Raw genomic sequence first — 23588 nt, 5'->3', positions numbered from 1 at the left:
TACTTCATAAATTTGAGGGGGACAAAATGCAATATATAACTCTAGTTAATGCTCCCCCAAAATATTTCTGTTTTTTGATTCTGTTAATTTGCTAAAAAATATTTGTAATAGTTTACTAAACAAAAAAAAAAAAATTGTTTCTTCTAAGAAGGGATATATCACTTGGTCTGATTGGTACTGCTCTAAATATAAAATTACGCAAGGCTCCAAAGCTAACATTCAAAGCATTGCATTCTAGTGATGATAAACAAAATGTTAATTCAACTGTTGCCTTTTTTCATGAGACAACTATTGCAGCTTGTGAGAGCTATTTTCCTGATCGCCCTAATATGTCAAACTTCCTTAAATTGAAATCATGTTGGTGGACAATAGCAAATTCAAGACAAATGCTCACAGCTAATTTTTTGAACAATGTAATCATTTTAAATGATCGAAAAATTGATTTTTACAAAAGATTATCTGATTGTGTTGAGTGTTGGACACAAATTTCAGATTTTTGTCTGACAAATCGAACTTCTAAAGCTCTTATTATAACTTTGAGAGGGCAGGCTATGGTTATATAAGAACTTTTAGATGAAGGCTATAAGTTTATTTTCACCCATAGGTTTCAAACTAAGCCACTTGAAAAAAGATTTTCTCAATATTGACAGATGAGTGGTGGTAGATTTTTGGTGAGTCTTCGAGAAGTATTGAGTACTGAGAGAATATTGACCTGTCGCACACTTTTAACAAAAACATAAACTTTTGGGAAGAAAACCTCAAGCCAGTTCAAAAGACTAACAAACTAATAAACATTTGGGCCCTGCATGAATCAGAAATAAATAAGCTCTCCTTATCACCAGACAGTAAAGAAGTGGCATTTACTATTTTTGGATACATTGCAAAAAAATGAATCATTTTCAATGTGAAATGTGTTTCTTGGTCATGGTAGGCAAAGATAGTGATGAAGCTACAGATAAGGAATACTATGACTTTCTTGAAGTTCTTACTGTTGCATCTAAACAAATGGCAAAGTTTGTTTGTGTTTGTTTTGCTATCCTTGAATATGCAGATCAATTTATAGTAAAAAATTATGAATCTACAACAAGGGTGGGTGTCTGCAGAACATGTTTTGGGAATATATTCTCCAAAATATAGTTTTGCATGTAAAAAAGACTTATATTTGCAATAAGAATTGTTGCAAATATATTTACAACAATAAACAAAAACTAGACGTCGAAAGAATACTTTGGAATGTTTTAAAAAAAGCTAATGTCTAAAAAAAAAATTAATTTAAAAAAGAAATGGTAAGTTCTTTTTACTTATGTTTTTGTATTACTGCATAATTTTTTATTAAAATGTATTTGTTTGCCTAAAATATTTTATTTTATTATTAATTTTCTGGAAAAAAACTAATAACGTATTTGTAGAGTTTTAATATTTTTCAGATGATATAGACTTAAATAGACAATAATAGAAATAGGCAGCCTTGGTCTGTTAGAAACAGATGTAAAAATGTAAGATACACAGCCATGTTTATTAGTAGGGCGTGGGTAGATCAGCATCACATGATCATACATTAGGAAATTACCCATTTTTCTTTTGGCTTTATGTGAAGAGTTGTCCATGCTCATGTCTCCCTCCATGTTATACTTTTTTATTTGCACTCATCATTGCCAATATTGTAACTTTGAAGGGTTGATAATAAGTAAGACAATACAATGTTATATTTACAAGAATGTATTTATAGGAGGACAGAATTGTATGTTACAGAAAGTCTGCATCTGATACTGTTGCTATGACTGCCACCAAGATTATTACAACACTTCAGTGTAACTCTATTCATAGTTTCTAGAAGAGTCCATGTACTCCTGAAATAAGGTGGATCAGCATCACACAATAATACACTTTTTTTCTTTTTTTTTTAAAGAATAGTTGTCCACTTTCATGTTTCCTTCCATGTTATACTTTTTTTGTTTTTGCTCCAATGAAGGCTTACCTATGATGTTTATTTATGGCGGAAGAAATCAACATGGCAGCATAACATTAAAGGATGGCTTTGTCTTGAATTTACAAACAAAACACTGGACAAAGGTTTGTGGTACATTATTATATTATACTAGCTGTTCCTACTTTTTAGTTTAAATGCCTTAAAATTTTTTGAGATTTGTATTATTTGGAGTACTGTTCTCATTTCATATTGGAAGTTATTTTCACTACCTTTCAGCTGATGTAACCTGCAATCTTCTTCAGGTCAATCTTATCGAACTCTGAATTATTATAAAATTCATGCAAAGACTTATCCATAATCATGTGTCCCGAATTCAACAAAATGCACCTGAAGAAGGTCAGAGGTTATATCGACCGAAACATTTAGTGAATAACACTCAAGATGCAGACAATAGTCTGAATAAGCCAAAACGTTATGAGAATGAAATCCATGTGTCCCTAATTTATTCTATCTCCCAGAAAGCTTGGTATACCCAAAAATATGTTGCAAGTGATTGTGTCATTCTACAAGGGAATGAAGGCAAATGTTGTTTCCAATGGTGAGGTGTTTGATTCATTTGATGTCACTAACAGCACTAAACAGGGATGTATCATGGCCTCTGTACTGTTTGCCCTTTACTTTTTGATAATGCTGAAACATGCATTTGATAGAACTAAGGATGGTGTGGACAAGTAGTAGTCTTTTTAATTATCAGAGGTTTAAAGCCAAAACTCTTACTCAAACCAATATAATTTGTGACTTACTGTTTGCAAATAATGCTGCACTTGTGGCTAATTCGTTGGAGGAAGCTTAATGTCTTATGAAAAAATTCTCTGCTGCTTGCAAGGCATTCAGATTAACTATAAACATAAAAAAAACTGAAATTGTTCATCAGGTGGTCCCAGCACTAAAACAAATTGGGGGTGCCAAACAGAACCTGCCTGTACATGTGTTTCCCAAGGTGCCAATTCAAATTGACAGTCATAGTCTGAAATATGTCAAAAACTAGTGGATCGCTTGATGATGAGATGGTCATTAAAATTGCAAAAGCCTCCAGTGCCTTTGGGACACTTCACCATCGACTTTGGAAAGTTCGGGATATTAGACTTCAAATGAAGATATAGGTCTACAAGGCTGTAGTTCTCACAACACTCTTGTATGGTTCAGAGTCTTGGACACTGTACAGAAGACAATTCAATAGTTGGATGTTTTTTGTAAAGGTTGACTTTGAGAAATTTGTGGAGTTTAAATGACAGGATTGCAAATGCTGACCTTTTCACCATGTGTGACATGAATGGTATTGAATCCTTTCTCATGAAATCACAGCTGCGTTGGACTGGCCATGTGTTGTGTATGCAAGAGGAAAGAATTCCAAAAATATTGATGTACAGTCAATTTGACATGATTACTGGACAGTAGGCTGACCATTACTTAGTTACAAGGACAAATTAAAAAGCAATCTCCTAGTTACTGAAATAAACCCCACTGTTTTCGAAGATCTGTGATTGATTGTAATGAATGGAGAGCTACATGCTTCAATGGAATTATGAAAACTGCAGCATCAAACATTTAACTGACATTGAATTTCCTTAAGCTAGTTGTTGATAAGCTAATTTTTGCTTTTTTACCTTCTAATAAATAAAAAATAATTTTTTGCTCTTTGTATCGAGGACTATCTAACAACCTCATTAAGTTCATTAATTCTTACTTTTCAATATCTCAAGCCTGCAATAATATTTTTGCAAAAATCAAGACACCAAAATATAAAATAACATCATCATAACCATCCGAACAAATTTAAAGATTATATCATTCAAATATATTCCAAAATTAGCTACTCTTTAGATACCAAAATACATTTGTCATATATGCGAGGGGCGTGCAATAAGTAATGCCCCTAACCCACTTCCCATAGCAGTAGAGCAACGAAACTTGGCACAGTTATTAGTATTTCTCTACATAGGAACCATCCAGAGTTATGCATTTCTCCCATCATTTGATGCAGCTCTGGAGACCGTTTTTGTAGAACACCCCAGGTTGGTCCTCCAACCACAACGTGACTTCAGAAATCAAGGCTGCATCATCTGGGAAACGCTTTCCTTTCCAAAAACAACTTCATGGCTGGGAAGAGGTGAAAGTCAGAGGGTGCAAGGCCAGGAGAGTAGGAGGATGGGAGAGGATTTCATAACCACATGCCTGTGCTTCTGATCTGGCAACATGCGAGTTGTGGACCAAAGCATTGTCCTGCAGGAGGAGGAGACCTTTGCTGATCTTGCATCGCCTCTTGATTTTGATAGCTTCCCTTAATTTCCTCAAAAGTGAAGCATAATAGGCTCCTGTAATTGTGGTACCCTTTGCCAGGAAATCTGTCATCACTACTCTGTCCTGGTCCCAGAAGACTGAGCATGACCTTGCCAGCGGAGGGCTGCACCCTTGCCTTCTTTGGAGGTGGTGAGTCCAAGTGTTTCCACTGCATTGAATGGGCTTTGGTCTCTGGATCATAGTAATGGACCCAGGTTCCATCCTGTGTAATCAGTCTTTTGAAAAACTTTGACTCATCTTCTTGGCACATCTCCAAATTCATCCTCGAGCACTTGACGCATTCTCACTTACGGAATGGTGTGAGCAACCTGGGAATCCATTATTGCACATGCAAAATTTCAGCTAGATCAGACAACTGGAAGTGGGTCAGTGCATTACTTATTGCACGCCCCTCATATATGAACATATTCATAATCCCTATTTTAAGAGATCAAGCAGTTTACTTACCTCATTTCTCTTTTCTCATTTTATTATTTTTTTGTTTACCTTAGAGTTGAGTAAGTAACCCACTTTAGTATTTCGCATTGTTGGATGATAATTCTATAGTTTCCTATTTTTATATTCATTTAATATTTTAATGTATTTTTTAATTTTTATAATTATTTTTTCCTCTCTGATTGATATATTCTATTGATTTATTCCCCATATATAAATGTTCTAAATTTATATGTCCAACTATTCATTTCTCAATTTGCCTTAGTTTCTGTATAAATTATTATTTGCATGTTATGATATATTTGTTGATTTTTTCTATTTTATATGTTATTTTTTTAAGAAAAACTATAATTAAAAGGTTTATTTTAATTAATATTGATCTTCACCTCATACTGGATATATAATTAATTTAAATGTTAAATCTATCTTTTCCAGCCTTATCTTAATATAAACAGGTTTTTATCTTTCAATTCCTTACTATTCTTGTATCATTCAATATTATCGAGAGAGTCTAAGGGACATAACTCGATTTTGCCCACATTTATCTACTCATTATTTTATTGCTTTATATTCTTAGCTTAATATTTTGATTTTTGTCTTTATTAAACTCCTATGCTTAATTTTAAACTTGTAGTTCTCATTTTCTCACTTAGTTTACCTTATACTTATATTCTGATTTAGTCTATTTGGTACTTGTACAGTTTAATCAAGACATTAAAAAATGAAAATATCGAAAAAAAAAAATAAAAGGTTATATTGTACGTATCCGTTTTGGACTGAATATCTCCGAAAAAATTTCATTTAATTTGATCGAGTAGTTTTTTTTTTACAGTGGAAAAACATGTTCTTATGACAGCGCGTTGAAGTCAGCCATTATGGAATTTGTTAAACACACCACAGAGATAATTCTAGTTAAAGTACTGACACTCTCTCCCCATCTTTAATACTAGCTTTTCTTCCTAAAAATCTTTTACTTGGTGTCATAACAAATTGTTTTTTTGCTGTAAAAAAACTGCTTGATGAAATTAAGTGAAATTTTTTTTTTTTTTTTTTTTTTTGAGAACTTTGTTCCATAATAGATACAGGCAATATAACCTTTTTTTGATATTTTCATTTTTTAATGTCTTGATTAAACTGTACAGGTACTGCCTATTTTAATTCATCATACTCTATTCATCTCAATATTTTGCAATGACTTAATATTTTATTTTATTTTGTTTTATTGAAATGTTTCATTGTTACCAATAACAATTTTTAAATTTTATTCTATTTCCCTTATTTAGTTATAGTTAGTTTAGTTTTTATATGTTAATGACCTATAACTTTATTTATTGCACCATTCTAAAAAGTTATCTTGCTACAATTACATTTCACTCACAACATATTCCTTAATTATTTTGATATATATTTTAATCAGGTCTTAGGCATGATAATAGGAATGTATTTTTGTGAAAACACCTTTGTATAACCTCAAACCTTTTGTTTAAAATTTCTTTAATATGATTCAAGTAAACATAGAATACATTTTATTTTCAAGATTTATCTACTATAGACCGTTTTAATTCAAATTCTATTTTATTTTTACATAGTTCCATAACCCAATCCCCAAATGCATTTGTATTTTTCTTATTTTTCATATTTATTCTTGTTTTATCCTTATTTCTATCTTTATCTGCATTCCAATTTGGTTCCTTCTCTGGTCCAATGTGAAATAATGCAATATGGTTTTGATATCTGTCCTTGAAATTACATTCAGTTCCCCCTAGGTATATCTTTTTACTATTATTCACCTTAACTGCACATTTGTATACAATTTCAGAAATTAAGCAAGCCCATTTTTTAATGTGTGTGTATGTATTTGTATATATATATATATATACACTAAAATATATTTTATAAAGCCCCCCTCTTGGGTTGAGCACTATCGTAAATAATCTCACTCGCTACTTAATTTAGCTGAAAAAATGCGAAGCTCGCGGTTTGTTTACAAACAAACGTTTGAGCACTTTACGAGTGGCGGACGGATGTTTATTTAAATAGACATTCGGACAGATTAGTTGCGGCCACCGCTTCCGTAGTCAGGGGGTAGAACTGCCGACTGTCATCACGACGGTTCTAGGTTCAATCCTCAGCTTGGGATAGGTGTTAGTCTAGCGGCACTGATGAGTTGTGAAACAACGAAACAGGACTGTATGTCGATGACTAAAATATATATATATATATATATATATATATATATATATATATATATATATATGATTGTTGAGCTGGATTAAATCCGACGATATGAAATAAAATGGAGGTGTAAGGACCTGAATACTCAATGTTTTGCCCGATTTATGGCGGCTTTTTCAAGAGGGATGGTCATTGACCTTTACTTTCATATATATATATATATATATATATATATATAAAATTTAGTTGTTAAAATTAAATTCTGAAAATCAAAATATACACACATATATTCGAGTTAAGAATTTATTGTTTGACAAAAGGAATATATAAAAGGGGTTATATTAATTTCCTTAATCCATGGATTTTCAATAATGGCTCATATCATCAGAGGAAATGAAATGCGGTTAGCAAAATGATCAGCTGTGAAAAGGCACGTATTTTGCTATTCAGCACAAATATTGAAAATAGTTTTTTGGGTGGTGAATGATAGTTATATGAAAATAATTATTGGAAGAGGAAATTTCATATAACCTGGGCAGTCCATTATCGGAAGGAGTATAATGTCCTCCATGGTTTTATTTGCAAGTAGGCAGAATATTGGTCCAGGAGAGAAGGCAGTAATCCCATATAACAAAGATGTGTGGTTGCTCCTTATTGATATTCCGAAAGGTATACGGGGCGGCCGTATTCGTTGATGTGTTGAATGCGTTTTGGTATATTTAATCCAGATTCTTTTTTGGTGTTGGCACAGTATATCAGATATTGGATGGATATACCAATCCATTGCATATATTCCCATGGTTGATGGAATTATATATGTATGTCTATGGTGCAATGGACCTCGAAAATCAATGGTCTAGGTAGCAAAATATTTCGAGAAATGATTTTTAGAAGCGATGTGTTGGACAAATAGCTTCTAATATGAGATTGATACTTGGTGAACTATCAATCAGCTTTCTTGTTGACAAGGGGTGAGGGAAGCCTTTTAGATGAAGGAACGAGGAGGATGGGGGTGAGGTTGAGAGGGTAAGGAGAGAAGGGGGAGGGTTGGTTTGGGCTAGGAGGCATGTGCTTAATGGAATTTCTTTGGGAGGGAGGAATTGTATGTTAGTATTCGGTAAAATGTGTTGCAAATATAAGTGATAGAACACCCGACAATCGCACTCAAAATATATTATCTACAGAACAAACAACACTAGAGAGCTCCAATGACTCCCACTATGCTACCCCCATAAATGAGACACAAGGTAACACTCAAGTTACACATGAACCCCTTCCTGAAAACGAATCGAACCCAATTATCTCTTCTCCCTCTACAAGTTTATCCCACACCATAGTAGAAACTCCAACAGTTTAAGCACCATCAATGCAAATGTAAAATCCTACACGTATATCGGCGCAACGGCAAATTTAATTAAACTGAGAATCTCCAACCATCTAAGCTCCTTTAATAATGAAAATCCAACTAGCAATAAAGGTACCTCCCTAACAACTCTGATCAAAAACCTCCAATGTAGGAATATCCTGTACTCGCTAAAATGGGATATACTGAAAAAATCCAATTCATACACCCCTAAATCCAAAATCTGCAACCTTTGCACTTCAGAAGCTGTTGCAATAATTGGATTTTTTTTTTTTTTGAGTTTCAGATGGAATTCCTGGGAGATGAGAAAATTCCGAACAACCTTCACTCACACACCTGTACCACCTGGAGGAAGGATCAATATTTGATTCTAGCTGGAGGACTTCTTCAATCCATTCCATCATGTGACATATATTTACTGGACGTTTCTTCTTTTATTGTAAAAAAACTGAAGATTTCAGGGACTTTGTACCCAAGGTAACTGCACTTTCCAGGTTTTCGAAAATGGGCGAGTAGTTTTTTTAATTTTTTTATTACATTTTCACCCCAAACAAGGCACATTGTCACTTTGATGTAGGGGATTACTATCAGGGACATAAGCTACAGGGATACTATGTGTGGAGTTGGGCAGCAAGATGTTGGTTCATGTAACACTTAAACTTCTGCATGTCAGTACAGTTGGGGAAGCAGGAACCCGGAATGGAATCCCAAAGTCTAGTGGTTCTGGGGAAGAAACTACTGGAGTAGAAGGCTCTCTTACATCTAGGGATCTCTACTGTGAAGTGGTGGGATTTAGCTGCTTGTTGGTGGTATTTACGTTGAGGGGGTACAAGTGCTTGCAGTTCGTCGGAGAATTCACCGTTGAAGTACTTGTAGAACAGGCAGAGGGATGCTACATTTTGTCGATGGGACAGAGGCTGAAGCTTAGATGACAGTTCAGGACCTATCAAGTTGGCGACTCTCTTTTGAACCTTGTCTAGGAGCGAGAGACTAGTAGCAGATTCACCAGCCTAAATATGACAACAATACTCCATACATGGGTGAATGGTGGCCTTATAGAGGTACAGGGTATTTTAGGGCGTTAGTAGCTTTCTAGCACGGTAGAGAGAACCTACCTTCTTCACAGTGGTCCTGGCAATGCTCTCAATGTAATTGTTCCAACTCATATTTTGTGTAAACGTTAGGCTGAGGAGTTTAAAAGATGTACTTTCAGATAAAGAGTTTTTGACAATTGCTATTGGTGGTAGAGAAGGTTTCTTGTAGTTATTGAAGGAAACAAGTTTAGTCTTGGAAGCATTGAATGTGACCATCCATTTTTGTCCCCATTCCACTACAGATTGGAGGTCATCCTCTAATGTTTCTGCCATTTCTTTAGATATGTGTTCATTTGTTTTCCTGTCATGTATTGTTTAGATGTATGACCGTCAAGGACAACCTGGATTTTTGTCTTATCTAAGAAGGATTTAATTATTCTTCCAGTGATACCATCTGATCTGATTTTCCTGAGAAGATTTTCATGCCATACCCTGTTAAAAGCCTTAGATATATCTAGAGCTATCGCTGAAGATTTCAGGGACTTTGTACCCAAGGTAACTGCACTTTCCAGGTTTTCGAAAATGGGCGAGTAGTTTTTTTAATTTTTTTATTACATTTTCACCCCAAACAAGGCACATTGTCACTTTGATGTAGGAGGTTACTATCAGGGACATAAGCTACAGGGGTACTATGTGGGGAGTTGGGCAGCAAGATGTTGGTTCATGTTACACTTAAACTTCTGCATGTCAGTACAGTTGGGGAAGCAGGAACCCGGAATGGAATCCCAAAGTCTAGTGGTTCTGCTTCGTCCAGAGATTACAGTTAGGATGTCTGCTATGGAACGGGCTTGCCTAAATCCATATTGTTGGTCGGTCAGAAGTTTAGCATCTGTAAGGTGATGAACTAGAGCTTGGTTAATTATGGTCTCAAATATTTTGGCAAAAAGTGGGAGGAGGCTAATGGGGCGATAATTTGATGGGTCAGTTCTTTCGCCAGAATTCTTGAAAACTGGTACCACAGAAGCAGTTTTCCAGCAGGCAGGAAAGCAAGATTCATTAAGGCATTTGTTGTAAAGTTTGGAGAGAACTGGAGCTACTTTGGTGGAGCACTTTTTTTATAGTACAGCCAGGATGAGATCAGGTCCACATACTTTTTAAGTGTCAAGATTTTTTATGATAGCATGCACCTAAGAAGGGGTGATTTTCAGATCGTCTCGTGTTGCAAAGGAAAGTCAGGGAGGGAGTGGTTAGCAGGGTCCAGTGTGGAGTTGGAGGCAAACTGACTGGCAAGTATTTTAACCTTCTCGTTTGCTGAGCAAACAACCTCATGATTGTTGGATAGTAGGGGAATTGTTGATTGCCTTTTATTTACTACACTGTTGTAGATTTTCCAGAAGTCACAAGCTCCTAATTTCTGTGCTTCGATGCGTTTTTTTGGTGATTTCAGTGTAGTATAAGATATCATATCGTTATTCAAGACATTATCTCTGCCTTTGGAGGAGAGGAATGTTGTGTAAGATATGAGGTGTCTTCAATAAGTTTTCAGACTTTTTTTGTACAAGCATTTAAAATTATCATAGACTTTTGGAAATTCTGTATGTTATAGCTATACATCTTATGGAATGACTGACCAATTTGTATGATTTCAGGTTCAAATGAACAGTTACAGCAGGAATTCATGGGAGATGAGAAAATTCCAAACAACCTTCATTCACACACCTGTACCACCTGGAGGAAGGATCAATATTTGATTCTAACTGGAGGACTTCAATCCATTCCATCATGCGACACATATTTACTGGACATTTCTTTTATTGTAAAAAAAACTACACCCTACTAAAGCCAGATTGTCACAGCTGGTGAATTTCAAAAGTGCAATCTGGACGTGAGGACACTTTAGAAGAATGATATGCAATAAAATTCTGTTTTAAACTTGGAAACAATGCCACAGAAATGTATGAAATGCTTTTGGACCATCTTGCATGAATCGAGCATCAGTTTTTGAGTGGCATAAGAGATTCAAGAATGGCAGAGAATCTGTGAAGAATGATGAGAGATGTGGGAGGAATAAAGAAGTCAAAATACTAGAGTTGATTGGTCAAATAAAGAATTTCATGAATAAGGATTATCATGTGCCTAAAAAGATGCTAAATGCACAGTTTGATGTCAGTGTGGGAACTGTCCACAATTTATTCGCAAGGAACTGAAGATGCAGAAGATTTACTAGAATGAATTAGAAAGATATTAGGGAAATGAATGCCAACAAAAATCATCTAATCCATACAAAATGGATGAATAATGCTCAACAACATAAGATCACAGTGTAGTATCTGTTCTGATATTACACTTCACCTTTTCTGTCCTCAGTCAGTGGAGGAGAGATCTTTCATGACTGAGGCAATTTTAATTTTTGTTCCTATCCAGAGTGCCCCTTTTTGGGGAACTGGATTTAAAAACCGACTTTGTGTCAAACTCTGCCCTCATGGGGAGGCAAGTAAATAGGAACATTCATTCTTTTGCGGACTGTTATCCTCATACAGCACAATCACGTTGACATACCAGTTCTTACCAGATCACCAAAGTTAAGAAATGATGAGCCTGGATGGTACCAAATGGGTGACCATTTGGGAAGGTTAGGTGCTGTATGTACCGTGCTGAGTCATAGAAATTTCCAGGTTGATATGCATTTAACTTATGAGGGGGGGGGTATACATCCTCAAATCCAGATGGAAAGCAACAGGAAACTATCACCTTTACCTGTCTTTCCAAGATGACCATGGCTCTACAATTTGGAGAGCCGTAGCATGCATGCATCCTCATTATCATAGTTGTTGTTGTTTCATTACGTTTCGGCTAACTCCTCTTTTAGCATATATATATATATTATTCCTTAATTGGAATTCATTTTTTTGAGATGAGCATTATATGTTAATTTTATTTTTATTTCGGACTATTAGTCTCATCTTTATTAGTTGTTGTTTTTGGATCTTTTTATTGGCAAGATGGCGGATGGCAGTGATGGCTGAGAATGCAGTTAGGAGATTCGAAGTTCCTATCCGTCGCGGTTACCACCTGACGAAGGCCAGAGGAAGTTGGCCGGAACGTTGTGAACCAATAAAAAGATCCAAAAACAACAACTAATAAAGATGAGACTAATAGTCCGAAATAAAAATAAAATTAACATATAATGCTCATCTCAAAAAAATGAATTCCAATTAAGGAATAATATATATATATATACTAATCGGTACGGACCCGACTATGGAAGATCAGATAATAAATAAATGTGGATTTATAAGATCAAAGAATCCAACCTTGATCGCCCTTCGGGGCCCGTGGCGCAGTTGATAGAGACGTTGAATCTCTACGGTTCCAGATGAACATTGTCTGAAGATAGCGGTTTCAATCCCACCCAAAGCGTGCCAGAGATAATTGGTCAAAAATGTGGTGAGACGACAACAACTACGGATGGCAGTGATGGCTGAGAATGCAGTTAGGAGATTCGAAGTTCCTATCCGTCGCGGTTACCACCTGACGAAGGCCAGAGGAAGTTGGCCGGAACGTTGTGAACCAATAAAAAGATCCAAAAACAACAACTAATAAAGATGAGACTAATAGTCCGAAATAAAAATAAAATTATCCTCTTTTAGCCTTCTTTAGGTGATTAACCACGATGGGATAGAAATGCTGAGTCTTGTAAGTGTATACCCAGTAATTACAGCCTTCCATAGTTGTTGTTGTCTCACTACGTTTTGGCCAACTAATTTTCTGGTGATCAAGGTTGGATTTTATGGTCATATAAATCCGGAAGAAAACACAAGATTGGAAAGCAACAATTATGGAAGATACATTTATAAAACTCAGCATTTTTATCTTGTCATGGTTAATCACCTGAAGAAGGCCTGAGGATGAGTTGGCCAAAATGTAGTGAAACAACAACTATGAAGATGAGGATAACAGTCCACAAAAGAATGAATACACTTTATAAAACCTCATCTCAAAGGATTTTAAAAAAATAAAAATAATATATAGCAATCACCCTTCTTGGTTTTATGCCTATTTTATATCTAATACTTATATCTAACTATATATATATATATATATATATATATATATATATATATATATAGTAATATATAATCTAATAGTTATATTTAATAGTTAAAGCATGGAATTTCTTAACAGATTCTAATTTCTTAGGCGATGACAGGACACAGGTAGCCTAGTACTGAATTATAGTTGATGTTTGTAGCTTTTATGTTGAAATTCATATAATTTAAATTTAAAATTCGATATTTTGGTTTTTGGTGGAGGAGGGATTGGATTTAGTAATTCACTCCCATTCGTCCGTGCATATTTTCCTCAATAACAATGCCTTGGATTTTTAAAAAATTATGCACAAACATTAATCATGGTGAAAATAAATTGTTGCCTGAACAGATTTTCCGGGATAACTCTGATTGCTCCTCAAGGGGGCATTATATGGGTAAAATTGACCTTAACTCGTTTGTCCATTCATTTGTGCGCACTTTTCTCAATAACTACACCTAGGCTTTTTAAAAACTATTGCACAAACATTAGTTATGGTGAAAGTAAAATTTTTTTTTAAAGTTAATTTTATTTCTTTTATAAAGGTGTACCTATGTTACTCTTAGGTAAATCGTACTCATGAATTGTTTTAGCTTACACTCCTTGTGTCTAGGTTGCTGTTAAACATCCAGAACAGAAAGTGAAAATTGAATTGTGTACCTGTTTAGTGTGAAACGTAAATAACAAGCCCGTAAAAGTAAGAGATATCACATTATCAGTCCATTTTATTGGTAAATTTTTTAATGGTAAATCATCTAGTGTGTATATGTAATGAGAACCAAAAACGTACATGTTATACAGCTGTGTGCATAATGGACCATGTCATCTACATATTCATGTAATTGTATGTATTATCTATTTATACTCTTATATACAAGTCACTTCGTTTGTGTGTGTGTGCGTTCCTTCCTCATAGGTTCTGAAATGACTGAGCCTATCTTTTGCAAATTTCACACAAAGGTAATTTATATGTCTGGCACTGTTCTTAGATATGTTTTATACAGAAATTCATCCGATAAGTACCGAAAATTGAAAAAATCTGAAAAATAGTCTTTTCTCTCTTATAGATAAAAAAAAAAACAAAGAATTTTTACTGAATATTTTCCGTTACACTAGCCAACGGAAATAATAAAATCTCAGCAAATCATTTCTTCTTAAAAAGAAAATACAGATTTATTGTCATCTGTAGATATAGCTCAGTAGTAAATCATTCAACTACAGATTGAATGATCCCCTGTTCAAGCCCAGGTGTACCTCACCATTTTATTTGAACTTTTTCTTATTAATGGGTTCAATTTACGATAAAAGAATAGGTACTATTTAAAATTGTCACAAATCATTTCTTTGTTTGCATGTTTAAAATTAAACATCAATCAGAAATGATTTTTTTCAGGGCATTCATCATCAAGCCCAAATATCAGCTGACATGATATTGTAAACAAACACGGATGAAATTTGATGAACAACATTATGATTATTATTTATTTTATTTTTTTTTTGTCAATTATTCCACCAGACAAATTATTTCTCATAATATATAATAATCAGTAAAGAATTGATTTTATAATATTACATACGCAGTCTGCATAAATTAAAAAAAAAAAAAAAAAAAAGAAAGACAGGGCGTCCAGCTAGTGTATATATATGTATATATGTATGGTGATTGTTAAATTCCACATACAAGGTGCATTTAATAAGTTTCCAAACTTTTTTCGAATGAGCACTTTTATTGATAGCACACACATGAAATCCTAGTCCCTTCAAAGTCATCTCCTCCGGCTGCAATGTACTTGTACCATTCCAACAACTTCTGGAAGGTCTTATGAAAATCCACTTGTGTGAACATATCAATGACACTCGTCACAGCCTCATAATGACAGCCTCTAAAGTTTTCCTTGAGCTTAGGGAATAACCAAAAGTCACCGAGAGCAAGGGCTGGACTATACGGAGGGTGAAGAACTGTCTTGATGCTCATGACCATGTCTTTCTTTCTGATCTTCTCTGGACACCCTCGAGACAAATTTTGGACAAATTTCCCGCATCTTCCATCCCTTGTGAATAATTGTGTGTACTGTTCCCACACTGATATCAAACTGTGCACTTATCTCTATAAACACCCAATGGTTCTTATTCATGAAATTCTTTATTTGATCAATCAACTCTGGTGTTCTGACTCGCTTACTCCTTCCACACCTCTCATCATCCCTTACAAACTCTTTGCCTTCCTTGCATATCAATCTTCTAATGTGTCCTCACATCCACATTGTATTTTCGAAATTCTCCAGCTGTGACAATCAGGCTTTAGTAAGGTGTATTCCAATTCCTGGTGTAACTTTTCATTTGAATCTGAAATCATAGAAATTGGTCAATCATCTCATAATATGAATAGTAATAACATACTGAATTTTCAAGAGTCTACAGCAATTTTAAATGCCTGTACAAAAAAATCTGGAAACTTATTGAAGGCATGTCATACCTTTATTTTCATGGTTGTCTGCTCTCGGAATACATACCTTTTTATCTTTAGTGTCTTACATTTTTTTCTAGTTAGCTAGTCAAAATATTTCCTTGACAGCCCTCTGATCAAACTCTAATTCCTAGGCTCTCTCTGTCTGTCCAACTCCTCAACTAACTTCTAACTTGTCTGGTCTGTGAAACATGAAAATCCTTTCTTTGTTAGTTGAACTCTCTGACGTCACATAACAACATCAATCTTTATTCCAGGTCATTGTTTTAATAACTAAATTCTATTTGTTTGTTTCTAAAAATCCTAAAGGCTTCATTATAAATATCTAATTGCAAATGTGCCCCTCCATACATTCTTTTTGCTATATTTTTCTCAATACATTCCTTTTTGATATGGAAATATTTTCTACTAGCATATAATGGGGAGGGGGGGCTTTGCTCAGTCATAAAATTCGCGTAAATATGATATTTTAATTTGTGCAGATTTTCTATATATTATTATAGTCATGATTTCAAAAGTAAAGAAAAGAAAAGTATTTAGGTGCCATCAGCTAGAATCGAAAGCAAAACTGTAGCATTCAAAGCTGATGACATTACTGCTGTACCAACGTGACCTGCATATAAACTGATTAAAAATAGAATGTACAAAATGTTTAACGATTTTTTTTCAATTTTAACCCATTTTTGACCCTTTAAAAACAATTTTAACCAGTTAACAACCCATAAAAGAACGGTCTGTAAAAAATCCAATAATTTAAGACCCCTAGTGCAACTTTGCGATTTTTAGTTTTGGAGGAAATAGTTTGAAAATATGGAAACAGACAGACAAAGAGATTGATATGTAGCTGTTTATATATTAGATTAACTATACATTGATAATCGCTCACTTTGCTTTAATTAAGTGACGTGGCATTTTCTGGGATACAAATATTCAACACTTTCTCTGACCAGGCCTTTATTCTTCTTTCTCTCAAATCCATCCTTATCACTTCTTCCCATGGCCTTTTCTGCACTTCAACTGTTCTACATCTACTAACCCAATCACTCTCATCCATTCTATGAGTTTAATATTTGTTTTATATGCTGGCATATAGACTTATCTATCTCTGGCTAGGTCTGTGTGTACTATCAATAAAAGTGCCCATATGAAAAAAGTTTGGAAACTTATTGAAGGCACCTCATATATGGAATTTTACAAGCACTATTTATATATATATATATATACACACACACATATCTATATACCTATATCTATAGGTTGATGCCTCTGTTCAGTCTTAAAAGACAAAGGATACCCCCTGCGCGTGTTTTTGTGTTGCAAGGGTTGCGCATTCTCCAACCACATGTCTCCTGAATCAGCACTGCTTGAGTCCATTGACAAGGAGAAGGTCAGGATGGCTGGAATCAATGGCGAGATAAGTGGAGAGCACATGCAGCACCTTGAAGTCCCAAATGGTCACCCATCTGGTACTGGCCAGGCTCATTGTGGCTTAACTTTGGTGAGCTGATGGGCACCAGTTTGTCAAATGTGATTATGCCGTGTATATATATATATACATATACTTCATTTAATCATAAATTAATATATGAAAATATAATTTTATGCATAAATTTTCAGTATTTACTTCAACATTGCTCAATACATAGGTAGAGCTAGGTAGTAAGTTATAAAAATGTATATGGCAATTTTATTTTTATTTTTTTTATTACATTTTCATCCCAAGCAAGCACATTGCCACTTTGGTGTAGGGGGCTACTATCAGGGGAAACAACTACTGGGGTACTATGTAGGGATTTGGGCAGCAAGATGTCGGTTCACGTTGCACTTGAACTTCTGAACGCCAATACAGTTGGGGAAGCAGGGACCTGGAATGGAATTCCAAAGTCTAGCGGTTCTGGGGAAGAAACTACTGGAGTAGAAAGATCTTTTACATATAGGGATCTCTACAGTGTGGTGGTGGGATTTTGCAGCCTGTCGGGTCTGTCGAGGGTGTTCACGTCGTGGGGGCACAAGTGCTTGCAGTTCGTTAGAGCATTCACCATTAAAATACTTGTAGAACAGGCAGAGGGATGCAACGTTTTGTCGATGGGACAGAGGCTGAAGCTTAGATGCCAGTTCAGGGCCTATCAGATTTGCGACTCTCTTTTGAACCTTGTCAAGGAGCAGGAGACTAGTAGCCGATGCACCAACCCAAATATGACAGCAATACTCCATACATGGGCGAATGGTTGCCTTATAGAGGTACAGGATACTTTCGGGTGTTAGTAGTTTTCTAGCACGGTAGAGAGAGCCCACCTTCCTCGCAGCGGCCCTGGCAATGCCCTCGATGTAATTGTTCCAACTCATGTTTCCTGTGAACGTTAGGCCAAGAAGCTTGAAAGACGTATCTCAGATAAAGAGTCGTTGGCCATTGCTATAGGTGGTAGAAAAGGTTTCTTGTAATTATTGAATGAAACTAGTTTACTCTTGGTGGCATTAACGTGACCATTCATTTTTGTCCCCATTCCACTACAGATTGGAGGTCATCCTCTAGTGTTTCTGCCATTTCTTTAGATATGTTTTCATTTGTTTTCCTGTCGTGTCTGTTATAGAGCGTGGTGTCATCAGCATATATACCCATCTCAGAGGCAATTTTGTCAGGGAGGTCATTTATGAGCATCAGGAACAGTAGAGGTCCAAGGATAGACCACTGGGGCACTCCCGCATTTATATCATATTGTTTAGATGTACGACCGTTGAGGACAACCTGGATTTTTCTCTTATCTAAGAAGGATTTAATTATGTAAAGTATTCTACCAGTGATACTGTATGATCTAATTTTCCTGAGGTTACAGTAAGGAGATTACAGTTAGGATGTCTGCTGTGGAACGGGCTTATCTAAATCCATATTGTTTGTCAGTCAGAAGTTTAGCATCTGTAAGGTGATGGACTAGAGCATAGTTAATTAAGGTCTCAAATATTTTGGCAAAAAGTGGGAGGAGGCTAATGAGGTGATAATTTAATGGGTCAGTTCTTTCGCCAGAATTCTTGAATACTGGTACCATAGAAGCAGTTTTCCAACAGCCCAGAAAGCAAGATTCATTAAGGCATTTGTTGTAGAGTTTGGAGAGAACTGGAGCTACTTCGGCAGAGCACTTTTTTAATAGCACAGCTGGGATGAGATCGGGTCCACATGCTTTTGAAGTGTCAAGGTTTTTTATGATAGCATGCACCTGAGCAGGGGTGATTTTCAGATCGTCTAGCGTGGCGTCTGTCCACATAGAAAATTCAGGTAGGGGGTGGTTGGAAGGGTCCAGTGTGGAGTTTGAGGCAAGCCGACTGGCAAGTATGTTAGCCTTTTCGGTTGCTGAGTAAACAACCTCGTGATTGTTGGTTAGTGGGGGAATTGTTGATTGCCCATTATTTATTACACTGTTGTAGATTTTCCAGAAGTCACGAATTCTAGTTTTTGTGCTTCGATGCGTTTTTTAGTGGTTTCCATAAATTCTCTCTCAGTTGTCGCTATTTCTTTCTTAACGTTACTTCTAGCTTCTATATACTTCCGTCTGTTTGAACTGGACTTATGTCAGTTAAATCTGTGGTATGCATGCTACCTTTGAGCAATGGCAGTTGCGCAAGTCAAAGTAAACCATTGGGGAGAGTGGGGCTTGCTATAAAATTTCCGCATGGGAACATGCGCTTCGATTGCAGTTTTGAACCATTCAGTGGTCTCGTTTGCGCACTGTTCAGCAGGAAGAGAAAAAATATTTCCCCATGGGGCATCTCTGATAAGATCTCCGATGGCTTCCCAGTAAGCCTTTTTATAATATCTCATTGTTTTATATATATTTATAATATCTCTTCAGTTTTGGCTCTAGATTTTAGGGCGATTTCAACCATTATCACTGCATGATCAGCGTTCCCAAGTGGGCTGTCGGCATTCGTTATACAATCATCAGGAACTGTGGTCAAAAACAGATCTAAAAGTGATGCGTGTTGTTCTTCCTGGTCAGGGAAACGGGTTGGAAAAGTAACAATTTGTAATAGGGAGTGAGATATAGAGAAGCTATGAGTTGTGCTGCCCGCTGCATCTGTGTAAGTAGAGAATCCAAGCCAGTTTTTGTGATGGACATTAAAGTCACCAAATACATGTACTTGTGCGCTAGTGTCGAGGGAGAGTGCTGTGTCTATGCTGTCAGAGACTTTGTTTATTATGACGCAGTCTTGGGTCGAGGGAGAGTGGTAGAGAAAGTAAAAGTAGCTAATGTTGTGTTGCATGATTAGTCTAAAGCACATAAAGGCTTGATCATCTGATTCTAGGTTTGTTTCTCTAGTCAAGGGAAGGGTAAGGGGGAGCTGAACAGGAGGTTATGCAGAGTATCACACATGCATACCAAATAGACCATCAGCTGACCTTTCTTCAACTAGGACTGTGGCCTCAGGAAAGCCCACCGGGGATGAGTGCAGCGTCCCTTTCCATGCGCGACATGGCACTACAAACATCCCGATATTATACAACTGTTGATGGAGCAGCCACTCTAAGCGCTACCAAAGAGTTAGGGCTACTGTACTACCAGTCAGAAACAGCAGCCACTAACTGTCAATCTGGTACACTCAACCCATCAGAGGAAGGTCAACCCAATCTAATTGCTCAGGCATATATGGTACTCAAGCACTCCCAAGTGCCCAGTTTTAGGGGTGGGGTGTGTCGGAGTGGGGAAACGGTGTTCATTGCCCTAGACAAGAAACAAGGTCTACCACTGGGTGTTTCTGTCGAATCACTGTTATAGTGTCTCTGCGCCTGACTAATAGGCAAAAAAGAAGTATGGAAGTCGGGCGATAGACAGAACCTATCTATTCCTTAAGCAATTTAGGTTTGCAAACCGGTAATTTGTTTGAGTCACCAGCTCTAGGAAGGTTGTCATCCAAGACTGGAGAGGCCTCCCTTCCCTTTGGTTTAGTTTCAGAGTTTTCCTTCTCTTAGACGAATGATCTGGGAAGATCTACTGGGTCCATCAGCACTGAGAGGGTTTGCTCCACGCCTGGGTTCTAATCCAGGTATTTCTGTGACCCCGCGTGGTTAGTTAATGTTACTGGGTTAGTTTGTAGAGGTTACATATCTGCTGAATAGTTACACTCCTCAAAGTGATTTAGGGACATTGCTATTTCATTGTTACTGGATAAAGGGGGTGAATAGAGCTCATGCAGTGTAAGCAACTAAGATTGTAAGAAGGCTTGTTAGAAAGGAGATAATGTGGTTTGAGGCTTTCCCTTTATATATTTTTATTTTTTATTTTATTCATGTTAGCTTAGGTCTAGGATAACATTAAAGTGTGAGTAGGTTTTAAGAATTGAACTACGAGTTGAGCCAAACTATATTTTAGATGTCAGGAGGGCTTGAGATGCGAATACAATATAGTACGGATAAAACAGTAAGTTTTGAGTCATGTGTAATTAGGTAAATAGGCAAGTTTTTAGTGGATGCGAATAAAGTTGAAGGTACAAAGTGTGTTTCTATTATTGAGGGAAGATAATTTCAGCTTTCAAGTAAGAGTCATGGACATTTAGCATAAGAAGGAGCATTGGTTCAGTTTCGTATTAATTGTTGCAAAGCTATCTAAGAGGAGACATAGTTATGTAATGCAGTGCACTTTGCTTCCAAGTACATACTTTGGCTGTTAAATACCTAACTGGAATAGGATTGAACTCCAATGCATGTCTAAGAGGTAGAAATGTATAGATGTTTAGTGATAACTAAGCAGTTAGCATGTGAGTGTTAGGGGCTAGAAGTTAAAGATTCCACAACAAACGCTGTGCAATGTAGGAGTTAAGTGGTGGTTTGGTGGGAAGGAGCAGATTGTTAGCGTTCAAGAGACAGGGGTTATTTACTTACAAATAACAGATATCCATTAGGATTTAGAGTTTCAGGTAAGTTTTTTTTTTGTGCATGCAGGTTAGACAGAGGTAGTCATCTTGGAGGTAAAATGTATATTGGGATTTCGTAGCTAGCCATTACATGTTTTTTTTTCCAGTTCCAAGAACTGGTTCATGACGATTCGGAATTCGTATTCTGTATTTATAGGCAGACATTAAGGTCAGGCACAGAGCATAGCATTCACTCAGGAAAAATAGCCCTAGTATCACAGCTAAGATACTGCATATTTCAGTTACGAATATAGTGAAAGTTAAATTGGGGGGCACTTATTTTTTTAATTTTCTAATTTTTAAAAAATTTTTATTCATATTTTTTTTTTTTTTTGCATCTTACCATGGCTGTTAATATTAAGTATCGTACTTAAATAAAGTTCTTCTATCATCTAAATAAACTAATAGGGATCCCCCCAATACTGCCTCGATGTGACATGGTAAAAAGAAAGAAAAAAATTAGTCAGGAAATTGTTTTAAAATAAGTGAATTAAGAATGGTTAAGATGTGTGAGAAATAAAAATAAAATAAAACTACATAGAATGATATGAGCACAAACGAAAAAAGAGGGTTGGATTTGATTGACTTTTTAAAAAAGTGAGCATAAAAATATACTTAGCTTAAAGTTACATCTTCGAGGCGTGGATTCTTCGGCCACCGTGCAAATGACGCTAAAGAATTCTACCCTTTCTATCCCAGGTCATTGGAGTGGGGAGGGGCTCACTTTACATTTGAGCTTTCCTCTTCTTTTTTAAGAAGAAGGAGATGGAAAGAAACTAATATTCTGCTTATATATTTTGAATAGATTTTGAACGTCATCACATTTAGATTTTACAACATTTATGTTATATATAATTATTCAGGCATGAATTAAATTAAAAACTGAGTAATGGCAATTAGGCTGAAAAGAAATATAGGAACAATACGTAATCTGAAATCAAGACAATTTCATGGCTGAAATATGTACCAGTTAGAAGGTCCGTGCGTCTTTTTCTTTTTGCTTTATCGACTACGAAGCATTTTAAGCGACACATGGTTAACAATTCGGGTTTTTATATTTCAAACGGTCGACTTCATATTTAAAATAATCTATTTCAATTAGAGTAAATATGCATAAATTCAGTGCATGAATAGAGAATTGAGGTTTAAAAAGTTCTGCTGTCATCTAAATAAGCTAATAGGGATTTCCCCTCCCCACTACTACCTTAAGCTGCACAGAATATTCCACGTTTCATTCTTGTAAGAATTCGTCAGGCAAAAATGAAATGCAGAATATTTTGTCTAGCTTAATTGCCATGTACATTTTTATAATTTATATATACACACACACTTGTTAAATTGATGATACACACAATTACATGAACATGTAGATGACATGGTCTGTTATACACACATCTGTATCATATATACATTTTTGGTCTTTGTTACATATACACACCAGATGATTTACCAAATGTCTAAATAAAAGCTGTCATAAAATGGACTGATAATGTGATATCTCTTGCTTTCATGGTCTTCTGTATCAGCCTGACAAACAAGTTCCCTTGATAATTTTGCACCAATTAGTTCTTTTGTGACACTTTCTTCCTCAGCTAAGTAATCCTGCGACCTCAACTGTTCTACATCTACTAACCCAATCACTCTCATCCTATGATACTATCGCCTCCCTCGGGAGGGTTACTTGGTTGTGGAACGTCTTGGGAATGCAACCAGCTCCAACAATAAGCACATGTTGGAAACATCAACAACAATGGGTCGATATGTCGTCGGCTATAACTGTCTGGCATGGGTCACTTCTTGTGTGTTCATTGCGTCATTACAGGCAGCTTT

The 23588-nt window shown here is 35.9% G+C and overlaps 1 protein-coding gene across 8 annotated transcripts in view; it reads left to right on the top strand.

Annotated features, from left to right (window-relative positions):
• The window catches only part of LOC145276480 (tRNA wybutosine-synthesizing protein 4-like), a 121620-nt gene that overhangs the window by 88966 nt on the left and 9066 nt on the right, over positions 1-23588 (top strand). For 5 of the 8 annotated variants that reach the window (XM_080127952.1, XM_080128761.1, XM_080132160.1 and 2 more), the window contains 2 exons: positions 1973-2073; positions 8545-8741. In XM_080127952.1, the coding sequence (XP_079984078.1) occupies positions 1973-2073; positions 8545-8741 (298 nt within the window). The remainder of the gene's footprint in view (positions 1-1972; positions 2074-8544; positions 8742-23588) is intronic. The other 3 variants (XM_080130674.1, XM_080130814.1, XM_080131635.1) reach the window with 1 other exon arrangement.

Source organism: Euprymna scolopes, chromosome 1, assembly GCF_053919585.1.
Source record: "Euprymna scolopes isolate OS-2025 chromosome 1, ASM5391958v1, whole genome shotgun sequence".
Taxonomy (NCBI): domain Eukaryota; kingdom Metazoa; phylum Mollusca; class Cephalopoda; order Sepiida; family Sepiolidae; genus Euprymna; species Euprymna scolopes.
Note: the sequence above shows the minus strand (reverse complement) of the source record. Positions and strands in the feature narration are given on the sequence as shown.